Below are 12,713 nucleotides of genomic sequence, written 5' to 3'. Positions count from 1 at the left end.
CGAGGTTATACTTACTGCAGACTGCTGTGGCAGTTGCTTTGACAAGATGGCAGTGGTAGACCAGGTACTGCCTTTGTCAAAAGAAGCGCTCCTGTGGACCAAAGCGTAGTTCCCCGAAGAGCCGGGTTGGACGAGAAGAGAATGCAGACAACACTTTCGTTGTACCAAAATGCGCTTTGTGTCACTTGCGGCCATACCTCGGCAAACCTCACTCATGAGGGCCCTCACTCACCCTCACTCACCCTCATCGTCACAGGTGAGGTGAGGGTGAATGAGTTTCTGAACCAGGAATATTCATGATTGTGAGGGTAAGTGAGGGCCGTGAGAGCTGTGAGGACTGTGAGGGCCGTGAGGGATGTGAGGGACATGAGTGCGTGAGGGGCGTGAGGGCCATGAGTGCGTGAGGGGTGTGAGGGCACTGAGTGCGTGAGGGGTGTGAGGGCCATGAGTGCGTGAGGGCGGTGAGTGTGTGAGTGGCATGAGGGGCGTGAGGGCTGTGAGGGTGGTGAGTGCGTGAGGGCCGTGAGGCGTGAGGCCCCCTTCAGACGGAGCAACTTTGTCAGCAATTTCGATGTTGATGGCGGGTTGTTCCCTAGCTTTCCTCAGATCGACACGAATTGCTGAGATTCGGTCCGGCTCGAAACAAGCAAGCAACTCGGAGCAATTCGAAGACGCTTGAGAAGCGGGTGCATCCAATCAGGGACGCAATATTTTCACGTGATACCTCGTGCCGGTGATGATAACAGAAGACTTGGTTCGGGTTTGAAGCTGATCGCTTTTGGAAATAAACTGTTTCAGAAAGAGGCACTAGTATTCTCAACAAGATTTAAATGCTTAAAAACATGTTTATAGCACGTAATTGTGTGTCTAAATAGTGCAAAAAAAAAATTTCGTGATGATGATGGCAAATTGCAGCAACTGGTTGCTGCGTGTGAACATGGGCGGCGCGTGTTGCTGGTTTTGCAACGTCAAGTTTCTGGTCGAAATTGCCCCATCTGAAGCAGGCCTGAGTGGCGTGAGTGCCATGAGTGCGTGAGGGCTGTGAGGGTGGTGAGTGTGTGAGGGGTGTGAGGGCCATGAGTGCGTGAGGGGCGTGAGGGCGGTGAGTGGCATGAGGGCCATAAGTGTGTGAAGGGTGTGAGTACGTGAGGGTGGTGAGTGGCGTGAGGGTTCTGAGTGCGTGAGGGCGGTGAGTGCGTGAGGGCCATGAGTGAGTGAGGGGCGTGAAGGCGGTGAATGGCGTGAGGGCCATGAGTGTGTGAGGGGCGGTGAGTGCGTGAGGGCCGTGAGGTTCAGTGAGGGTGAGTGAAGGGCTCAGTGATGTGATTGCTGCGCCAATTGCGCCAAACTGCGCCAAGGGGCTAACCCTGCTACATCCTGCTACATTTTGCCAAAATATGGGTAATCTGCGCCAAGCTTGCGCCAAAGGACCATTTTGGTCGCCTCTCAAAACTGAAACTAAACTGATAACCGTAATTGAGCATGCGTGAGCTGGGTAGCGCAAGCGGCCGCCCGACACATCGTCTATCCGGTCTTGCATGGCCTTTCCCGTCGTCTCGCGTTTCGCGCTCTCGTCGTCTCGGGAATCTCGTTTCGCGTCTTTTTTTAAAAAAATTCAAGGATAGACGTGGGCGAGTGCGGACGCTCTGACGTTAGTGTGCCGGGAGTGTCGTGCCAAGAGTGTGTCTCCACATCGCTGCAGATATGGCGCTTTCTAAACTGAAAAGCATCGACATTACTGTTCTTTTTAGAATGATACGCTGCTACAAAAATCCCTATTTAACTCAAACATTGCCTGGCTCAGTATTGATTATTTAGGTTTCTCTCGGTGGGCTTTCTTTCAAGAGGGACCCCGGTACGTTAAGAAGTCTGCCGTGACAGAAAGTTGGTGATGTGAGCTAAAGCAAAGATGACAATGTCTGCACGCTGAACCCGCACAGCGCGCTTGTTTGTTACGAGTTCAGTCGTTGCACAAAGCGTTCCAAGAACGTTTTGACCCTGGCTCGCGATGTCATACACCGATGCACCCAGGTTCTTTTTTTTCTGTGTGTTTAGCCTGTACTTCGCCTGCCGGTCTGGCAAGCACTGGACTGTTTATTGTACTGTGCTGGACAGTTACATTTTGCATACTATTTTGGGAACCAGTTGGCGACGGAGCGGAGTTGCATGGCTTCGGTTGCGATTGAGCAGCCGTTGCCTCCGGACGCGCGACGATGCACGCGCAATCGCAAGCCTGCCGAAGTTGCCCTCACATGCATGTGAACATGATTGCACGAAAGAGGCACCATCCGGGATGCTTACAATTCATTGTTTTACTTTTGCTTACTTTTTACAAAAATCTGGCACGTCGGGAGCCAGTAAAACGGTGGCAAGTGTTTTTTCGGAATTTCTCTGCAACGCTTACAGCACTGTATACTTGTGGGATGTCTCAGCAGTAAAAACACAAGCAGCGAGTTCCGTCACAACACGTCAAAACACAACACAAACTGCCCTTCGTTTGTCCAGCACTTAAAACAAATATTTATTTTTCTGAGAATATCTGCTCCAAAAGCCAGTTTTTCTGCACCGAAACATTGTTTTGGCTGCTCCAAAAGTGGCTTTTGCTGCTCCAAAACACTGTTTTGGCTGGGCCAAAGGCCACTTTTGCTGCTCCAAAACACTGTTTTGGCTGCTCCAAAAGGTGCTCCAAAATGGCTTAGGCCAATCACATCACTGAGGGCTGAAGGTGAGTGTGACTGTGAGGATAAGGGTGAGTGAGGGGCTGAACGTGAGTGTAGCTGTGAGGGTGAGGGTGAGTGAGGGGCTTAGGTAAGTGTGGCTGTGAGGGTGAGGGCGACCTAAAATGCCGACCTCTGCCTGCAGCCCTTTTGTGGCGGTTCTCTCGAATCTCGCCAGATGGCATCTACGTGTTGGTCAAAAGTGCAGATTATCTGCGAGTTGGTTTATTCTCAAAGGTGCTAGCATAGCGCTTACCACATGGCGGTAGAACCTCATCGATATGTTCTCGGTTAATGCATTCTCCCAGCTCTTACACTCACGACTGTTGGTCCCATTGAACTACCATTGTGATACGTGTATTCCTTTCCAGTTTGTCTGCTTTCCCGTTTGCTTATGTCCAAAAAGTAGCACCCAACATGGAGGGCACGACCGGTTAGTTTGCCCGATGTCGCCTTGCTCCTTTCTTTTTCCTCTCTGCCAGCAGCATAGCCAAATATTTTTGTCAGGGGCTGTTTTTACTTTTTCGGTAGAGTTAAAGGGAAGGAGGAAGGGAAAGAGAAATAAAATATTAAATTTCTTTTTCTAATATACAGACATGAAAAACACTTGCTCAAGACTGCACTTTGACGTCTATAAAAAGACCTTACTACTTGACTTGCGCAACAAACTGCAAAACTTAAAATTAACTATTTTTAAAGCATGTTATGAATTGATGTGAAAGGTGCTGGTGCAACTTCAAGTCGATGACAGCAGCAAAGAAACAATGTCAGGCCAGAGCCAGGGAAAGACAGTGTGATTTCACTGCACAGTCTTTTCACGAGGAATGGTTTCTCAAAACAGGTCGGTGACGGGCTCCTCAACCAATACGTGTGATCTAGCTGATGGTGCGAAACTCCGATTTCGCAACACCAATGCACGTAAACTAAAACACTCATCGCGTGAACCGTGCAAAGGGGTGCAACTTATATTCCAACTTTTCCACGAAAACGGTTCAATATACGGATGTGCAACTTATGCAAGGGTGCAACTTACCGTCCGAAAAATATGGTAATGCTTGCGCATTAAAAACACAATTTTAAAAAAACTTCCAACCACGCCCTGAAATTTAAGGGTCACAATGGTTCGAGGCTGGCTTTTTTTTTCATTGCTGTGCTATACTGTGGGAGAGTTGCTTCCTGTGTCATCTATAGGCCCGAAAAAGCATTATTGGCTGTTACGGTTTTTCAGATCTTCCAGTTTCTCACCGCAGTCCCCCGAAAAATATGTCAGCTAATTTCCACTGTAACACAGAAGTAATGGCTTGCATAATATACCCTTTGCAACATTATTATAAGCAAGATTTGAACTGGACTCAATATTTGGATCACAAGCGAGGCACGGTGTCTTTTTGGCGGACAGGTGGTGGCGGCACTCAGCGTCTGACCAAGGCCATTGGGAAGTCGAGGGCGATGGAAATGATGCTGACCGGGAACCAAATCACCGCTGCCGAAGCTGACAAATACGGTGAGTCAACAGATAAGCAATCATGGATCACCAAAAGTGAATTTTGAAGATGGAGGACGGAGAAGATATCATTGATGTGGACATTTGTACTTTCGCAACTCCTCGAGAACCACCATCGGAAAGGAATGATTTTTAAGACATAATGGAAAAGGGTACGCAACGACGGGGATGCAGAAAGGGAACACTGGTCCAAGCGGGCACCGACTCGCGGCTGTTGAATTATAGTTACGGGTCAGCGCAACTACGGCATAATTCTGTGTGTCTGATGTGTTCTTTTCCTGTGTCTTTGTCCTTGTGCACTGTTTTTCTCGTTATGTCTGCTAGCTACCAACTTGCCCAGCTTACCACCCTACTAATCTTTAAATGTTGTGTTTGTACGGATGGTGCAAATTTTTGTTGATGACTTGGGAAAAGGTTGTAGTTAGTTGGGCTTAGAAAACTTACAGTGATTTTTGAGTCTATGATATCTCTGTTTGTGTTCTGATCGAAAGAAATTATTGCTCAACAGAAAGCGGACTGATTGTACCAGTGTCACTGGGCAAAAAGTGGATGGCAGTAGAAGTTTGTGTGTGGCATTTCAGTTTCCCACAGCCTAATGCTCCGAGTTTATCTGAACCATCTCCTTCCCCTCTCTCTTTCTACTGAAGGGGCACTGACACATCAAAATCATATTTTTTTTTTTATTGTTTGAAAGGATTGAAAACAATGCCTGGACATTACCCTCAAAATTTGAAACTTGGGAATTCAGTATTTGTGAAGTAAAAAAAAAACAATTTCCAAATGCCGAATTTGAAGTTCCCACGCGATCCGCGCCAGTGGAGTCACGTCAACGTTTGAGGGCTCCTGAGAGTCCAGTTTCTTTCGCGCCTCCGCTCCAAAGCAAGGAGGTGAGAGCGGGAGAAGGGCGTCGCGCGCTGGCGTTGCGGGAACCACCGTACCAGGAAACCAATTTCCTGCGTGGGTGCCGTGCTGCCCATCGTTTCGAGCAGACGACGGTGCCCCGGCGGTGTCACAACCGAAACTATGATACACAGACACCAAGCCCAGTTGTTTTGACCGTTTGACGATTTGTTTTTCGAAGTCTGAGAGGTCGTCGGGCACGTAAAAGAGACCACTTTGTCCGATTCTCCGACTCACCGATCACACTCTGCTGCATGCGTCGAGCGCTGCCATGTTTTCTGAGGAAGGATAAAAATCCAGAAGGCGACATCACAACGGACTCTGATTTTTGGTATTTAAAAAGGAAGGGCCGTAGTGCGCTCGCAATTGCGTTAAAAAACATGTTTTACGATTGCCGTTATTAAATGTTATAGAAATGTCGCCATAAAGCTTCTAAATTTCATGATTCTTGACGTCACAAATCAAAAGAAGCGAGGAGGCAAAAAGCGGGAGAGGAAAATGGCAAAAAAAAAAAAAAAGGTGTGAAAAATTTTTTTTTTAATGCGTTTTTTTTTTGCATGTTTATGACTACAACGTGCATCGTCTTAGACAATAAAAAAATACGACCTTTGGGGTGTCAGTGCCCCTTTAATTCCCATTCTTAACATGTGGGCTCTGCAGTTCCTGCTGCCCACCAGTTTTTGTGTTTTCTGTTTTGTCAAGAGATATTCTTGACAAGAAAAATTGGGTGGTATTAGAGCTGTGGAGAGCAAAACATAATTTTTTTAAGGCCTTCCAATTGGCGTCTTTAGTGTTCCTTTTAAGAACAGCCGGTGCAATGCCCAGACCAGCGCAGTCATCTTCTGTAGCTCTGTGCAGCCTTTGGCAGTCTTACTGTGAACGCATAATGTGACAAAATATTATTTATTTATTTAATCAAATTCCCTTAAGGGCCCTCGTTTGAGGGAATAAAACAGTAACGACATTATGAGTGAACACATGGGGTGTTGGAAGACAATGCGGCCATTGCCACGGGCAGAAGGTAATGACAACAGTTAACAAAACTTTGAGTTATACTAGCCCAATTCTATTAGCCAAGCATCCCATTCAGAGTGCTACTGCATTTGTCTTGTCTTGGGAAATAATTGTTAGGCTCTATAATTGACAGTGTCTCAAAATCGTGAAGGTTTTATTTTCACTCTGAATAGATTTCAACGACTGTGCCCAGTATAACTGAGGTATTGGCAAGCCTATGGGTGAACTTTGCTGCATGCATATCTTACACTTTTCTCTGCATAAAAACTTGTCTCTTCTCATGTACTCTGGAAGTTAAAGGGGTTAGGACATGCCAGAAATAAAATATGAGATACCTACACTGCTAGGATGCATTGCATGTTCCTATATCTTTGCTAAATCTGATGCTTAGATGGCATAATACCGTAAAGCACAGCGGAAGCACCCACTTTATTCAAGCGCCAACTATTAGCAATTTCCAAACTTAGGAATTCTCGAAAGTATACGTCAGGCACACCCAATTTGACCGGACAATCACCCATGTATAGATTAACCCAGTTTTCGGTGAAGGTGGCATGGGCACTCCCCCGATATTTTACCATAGGTTCGTAGATAAATCGCCTTGCATGTGGGACCCTCCGACCCATCCCATTCGAGAAGGCCGCCTTGTTTGACGGGTCGACGACATACCTCGCCCACCGTCCCTTGCAGTGCGGTGTCCCCTCGCACCCACTCGCAAGCTCGGCTCTCTCGGCGCCTCTCGCTTCGGCTTCCTCGTTTACCTTCCGCGTTTCGAGCGTGCGGTTTCAAGACGACTTTGTCTACGGCATCGCTGTATTCTTCGTAGTCTTCGACACTGATCGCAGCAGCGACGAGAGTGATTGTTATCAAGAGGTGTTGGAAGCTGGTCGTTTTGACTTCGACCTGCCGGTGACCGGGCGGGATTACATTGCCATGTTTTCCATCACGTGACGTTCTTCGGAATGGGAACAACGAAACCAAGGGCTGCTTCTCCCATACATTATGTAGTCCCACTGCACAGCAGACTTTGCGTGACATCTGGAACTACTCTCGTATGGGGAGTTACGCAAGCATCCCTTCGACATCCAACACGCGCGATCGGAGAGGAAACCGGCGTGTCGAGGCGGAGAGACCGAGGGTAGCTTTGTGCCGGTCGGGTGCACGTGCGCGCTGGACAGATTTTGAGGGGGCAAAGGCGAAAGTAGGGTTAAAGTGGATCGTAGCGGGGAGAGCTTGGGCAAGCATGGGGGCACCTAGGGTAGGATGGAAGAGTGTTCGACTACATGTCATCATCGCATAGTGTTTGGCCACTAGTAGCAGCTAGAGTGCGCTTTAACTGCTACTAGCAGCGCGGGCTTCCTCGCGCCGCATGCGTTGAGTGAGCAAAGATAGTGGTGATAGCTTTCAGCGCACTAAGAGGCGCAATGCCAAAGCTTGGAGAGCACCGAGTAAAGGGCGTAAACACATCGAGGTAGGCCACACACCCTCGCCTTGCGCACTCCTCTGTTCGCACTTCATTTTTCCCCGATAGTACCCGTTTAATTTCCGTGTCCTAACCCCTTTAGTCTGCTCCGAAAATTATGAGGCATTGTTTTCTTGTTTTTTTTAAATATAGGCCCAGACATTTGATTGCCATTTTTGTTTGTCGTGTATTCATGCAAGGCTTAAAGGCATGCATAGAAGAGTGCATAGATGGTTGAAAGCACAAAAGACTGCCACCAAAATCCCTAGCATATGCAGTTTTTTTTTTGTTTTTTTTTTAAGCTTAACGGATTTTTTTATAAAAAACCGTGAAAGCTACATTTATGTGGTTTGTGCAGGTGAGTTATGTGGCTAGGGGGACATAATATAGAGGGATGACCGTAATGATCGTCGGCTAATAAAGTAAAATTTGTTAATTAACTTTTTAATTAGTGAAAATAGACCTAGGGTTCCAATTAGAAACTTGCTGAACGTCATTTAAAACCCCTAAATCAGTCATTTCTAGAAAGACTGAGCGCGTGAGAAGCGTAGTAGTGCATTAAAGTTACCACTCATGCAGCGGGTACAAGGCTGAGGCTCTGATGAGAGACAAAAAAATCACGTGGGTACATTATCGCACCGGTAGGCTGTAGCCTTGCTCCTGCTGCAGGAGTGGTAACTTTAGCACAATACTGCACTTCTCACGTGCTCAGTCGTTCTAAAAATTGCTTATTTAGTTGTTTTTAATGACGCTCAGCAATATTATAATTGTAACCATTATCTATTTTCACTAATTAAAAAGTTAATTAACAAATTTGATCTAATTAGCCAACTCATCGTTACAATTAGCCTCCTATACTAGTCCCCCAGCCATGTAACTCACGTGCACAAACAGAAAGTATAGCTTTCGCTTGTTTTTTTTAACAGTTCTGGTAAGCTTAAAGGGATAGTGAACCAAAATTTGGGTTTCAGGAAGAAACAATGCAGGAGGTGTAGGCGGGGCGCTACAATCCCTACAACAATACTCGTAAGGCGATATCTCGAATGAACGGCCGTATTTTTGGAAAAGGAGGTCGAGATTGAACCAGGCCGACGAGGCGTGTGACCGTGAAGATACCTAGTTTCCTCCTCTCTTCGCTTCGCTCCCTCAAGGCGGCGAGGCGGAGAAGACGCGAGGCCGTTCCCTCTCCTTCTCGGAGAAACATGACGTGAACATTTCTGTCAAATGTGCCTCCTTTTCTTGAAAAATACGGTCATCCTTTCGAGATATTGTTGTACGAGTGATGTTTTGGTGTTTGTAGTATCCCATTGCACGCTTTTGCCGCGTGTTTTGTGGAATCTAGATTTCGGTTCAGCGTCCCTTTAAAAAAACGCCCTCTATATCGTTGAATGTGCTCATCTGTGGCACAATCTTTTGCAGCATAATGCTTTGTCTTGCGGTAAACTCTGCGACACGAGACAAAGCGCCGGTGTGGTTTTCGGGCTGACACTGTCGTGCCATGTATTCAACAGACAAAGGGTTTAGTTGTCTGTCGCTTACGTAGGGCTCGTGAGCAAGGTGTTTCCGCCTGACCAACTGGTTGACGAAGCGGTCAAGCTTGGCGAGAAGATTGCAAGCTTCTCACAGGTGTCTGTCGCACTGTGCAAGGAGAGCATCAACCATTGTGAGCATGTTTACGGTGCCACTCCTCTTAATCTATTTTTGCGTTCCTCCCTTTTTCCAGCATGATTTGAGTGCATTTCGAGCTGAAAGTGCTTCTCGATACTGACAAACTGTTTCGTCATTTGTGAACGCTTAGCTTTTTACCCGCAGCGGCTGCGTCTTAGTGAGACGTTTCATGCCATCTTGAGGCTTGGCTCTTTTTCAAGTTTTTCCTACCAGATTCAGCTATCTTCATGTTTTGTTTGTACCGTGTTTACACAAATTTAGGTCGACCCATTTTTCAATTTTTGAAAATCTGAAGTTGGGGGGTCGACCTATAATCGAAGCAAAGCGTTCCACTACTCACAAAATCGAAACAATCGCAATATCAATAACACCTCGGCTCGTTGCGAGTTCAGCCGGCTGTACCTGTAGCGTTGTGCTATTCTCTGCATTTATTTTGCAAGTTATAATTTTTTTTTCTTTGCGTATACGAGTGTTATTGATAACGATTTGCAAATTAGCCCAAACGTACGGCGGTGAATGGCGCACAGTGCGCCCAACTCCCAGGGGTGGCGGCACTCGACGTAAGAGCCACTCCGGAATGGCCTCTGCAACGGCCTCACTCCCCGCTGCTTTTGTTTACGGCTTTTCGCACGATTCACGGTCGCACGTCATTTGATTGAGTGTCGGGACCACGCTGGAGTGCCAGCTATGGCTGTTTTTCGTCCAGAAGCAACCAACAACTGTGCCGCTGGACGCAAGTTTGACCCGCTGAAGCTGGTGGTGCTCCAGCGGCGTCTGTAACAGCGCAGGATCTTAACTGTGCCGGCAAACGAAGAGGCTTCCGCGGGCCAAAGCCTTGATAGGTCGGGATGTCTTCCAGAGTCAGAGGTCAGGCTTGTAACGTACGCCGCATAAGTGCGCAATTGGTCCCTACCCATGATGTGCGACGCAATCACCGAGCAAGCGCGGAATGTGCGGATGGAGTGAGGAGGCAATGTAGGAGCAAAGGCGAGGTGAGAGAAAAGTGCGCTAGAAGGTTCTGAAAGATCACCAGGTTTATCATTTCAACTGTACACATGCCGCGCACTAAATTATTTGATGAAGAGTGCCGTGAACATAGGCGTCTGGCTGAACGGACTAGACGTGCTGCATAACGATGATGTAGATGTTTCTGATGCTAGAGTGTTTCACATATGAAACACAATTTTCTAGCAATTTGTCATACTTTTGCGAGTTTTTGGCCCTTACTTGTGCGTCAGTGCATGACCGAGATATGCTAAAACGAGACTTAACCTGGGAAAACACTCTACTTAGGGGTAAAGATGATTGAAAAAATTTGGGTGTCTAAGGAACTTCTGAGGCTACTTACGTATACACATGAAGACTCAAATGCCTATGGCAAAGATTTTTCTAAGAACCTGGATAAGGGTGGCTCTTCTGAGCTGTATTGCACTACTTATAAAGAAAAAGCAAACAATTTACAAGCATTTTCTAAAAAAGAAAAAAAAAAAAAAGTTCATTATTTTGTGTGCATTGTGTGGAGACCACCGTCATCTGCTGTTTGTTTTGTTCTTACGGGTGCTCTTGTCTGTGCAGCTTTTGAGACGACCCTTCAGGAAGGAGTCAGGGTGGAGAAGAGGCTGTTCCATGCGTCGTTTGCACTGGTGGGTGTACTTGTTCTTGCGGACGTTTTGGCCATCTACATTTCGTCAAATATAAAAGTTCCGCTTGTTCTTTCACAAAGGCTTGAATAAGATTTGCATGACTTTGTACTGCAGTTGGTTATTCATTTTCTTTCTTTAGTTTTGTGTATGTATGCCACTCTTTAGGTCAATTACTTCCATTGACGCGAAGAAGCACCGACAACTTTTCAGTTTAAAAAAGAGGTGCACACAGGGAAAGCCGAGCATAACATTTACATGCTTGGAGCCAGGGCCCTTTACCTATTTTGAGCCTTTTTCTCATGAGTTTTTTTCCATTCCCTGCATAAATTGCAGCAGTTGGTTCTCAACATGTTTTGTGGGAATGTAAATGCTACATTCAGATTAGAACATACATTTTTTTTTACTATCTATTGCAGTCATGTGCTAACTATTCAACCAGTGTTCCCTAAAAGTAAAAAAGAGCCAGAGAGGATAGAGCGTAAATGATTTTTTGGAGAATTTATGTAGGCATGTGCGAACAGTGGATTTTCAGCTTGAAGCGAGTAGTTATTTTGGTTGAATATTTTAGATTGCAAGAAGTGTTTTTTTTTTTTCCAAGCCTTTAACTACCTACTTGCAACATGCTTAAACTAAAGCCCAGCTGAACTCATGAAGGATGTTCCCAAGCTTCTACTTGCCCATTTCTAAGCTGAGCTATTTTTAATATAACCATGGTACATGGACTGTGGCCTCGAGGAGTCCACTGCCTACATGGGATGGCAATTAAACAACAGATTTGACAGGAATTGTACCTATGGAGATGCCCAGCTATGCCTAATTGAGGGATCAGTAAATATTTTTGCTACGTGCAAATGTCCTGCAATCCCAAATTTTAAGAAAATAAAAAAGCCGATCATAGATGATGAATGCAGGTTGTCAGGACAGCCCTGCCTAACATATACTCCTGCATAGTAGCTAAAGTGTAATCTTAAAAATTGTGCTGCTGTGTAGATATAAACAGTCAGAAAGTTTCCATGTCATTTTAGATACACCATGCGCACGTGCGTGCACCATCCCACTTTGAAAGTGTGCTTTTCTCCTAAACATGTAATTCATGCTTTTTGCAGTGTTGATTGCAGTTAGTTAACCCCGTTGAGCGCATTTCTAACGGCGCACCGTTGCCCTGCGGAGATGCGTGGAGCTCGCCTTAGCGGGCGTTGCTTTTCTGCAGTGCACCGGTGCTCGGTAGGAAGCATGCTCAATGGTGCTAGTCTGCACCCTGCCGCAACCAACACTTAAACTGTATGAATATCTCAAATTATCTCGAAGCGAAATATTGAATAGTGCATCATATGAGTCTACTATTAGAAGATCTTATTTTTGCACAATACTACATTTATGATTCTCGGTCAGTGACCTTCCCCCTTCCCTAATTTTTTTTAACAGTTCAGAAATAGGAAGCAGAACTTTCTAGCAGCCTCATAGCTGCAAGAACGTTTTTTTGTACCCCTGGCATTGCAAGCTAGAGGGTTTGAACATTTGGTGTTCCAACCTGAGAGATTCTGCAGGGTGTCACCCTTACTTAGCGTTAAAAACTGTACGATGTAAAGCCCTAATATTTTCTTTTTGTCTTTATTTTGTTTATTTTTCAATGTTCAGGAAGACAGAGAGGAGGGCATGTCAGCCTTCGTGGAGAAGCGGCCACCCAAGTTCACCAACAACTAGTGTCACTAGGTGTCTAGGCTTTGAAAACTTGGATGGACCAATCGCAAGTTTGATGTAATGACTTCTAAAAACATCAGTAATAAACATGGGCATTTTCACTA

General features: G+C 45.9%; 1 protein-coding gene across 1 annotated transcript in view; it reads left to right on the top strand.

Moving 5' to 3' along the window:
- The window catches only part of LOC8038817 (enoyl-CoA hydratase, mitochondrial-like), a 26,937-nt gene extending 14,224 nt beyond the window's left edge, over positions 1-12,713 (top strand). Inside the window, exons 5-8 of the mRNA XM_029977609.4 lie at positions 4,117-4,221; positions 9,141-9,260; positions 10,841-10,908; positions 12,547-12,713. Coding sequence (XP_029833469.3) covers positions 4,117-4,221; positions 9,141-9,260; positions 10,841-10,908; positions 12,547-12,612 — 359 coding nt within the window. The 3' untranslated portion in view covers positions 12,613-12,713. The remainder of the gene's footprint in view (positions 1-4,116; positions 4,222-9,140; positions 9,261-10,840; positions 10,909-12,546) is intronic.

This window comes from Ixodes scapularis, unplaced genomic scaffold (genome assembly GCF_016920785.2).
Source record: "Ixodes scapularis isolate PalLabHiFi unplaced genomic scaffold, ASM1692078v2 PGA_scaffold6__148_contigs__length_123643588, whole genome shotgun sequence".
Taxonomy (NCBI): domain Eukaryota; kingdom Metazoa; phylum Arthropoda; class Arachnida; order Ixodida; family Ixodidae; genus Ixodes; species Ixodes scapularis.
The sequence above is the reverse complement of the archived record's forward strand: the minus strand, read 5'-3'. Positions and strand labels throughout refer to the sequence as shown.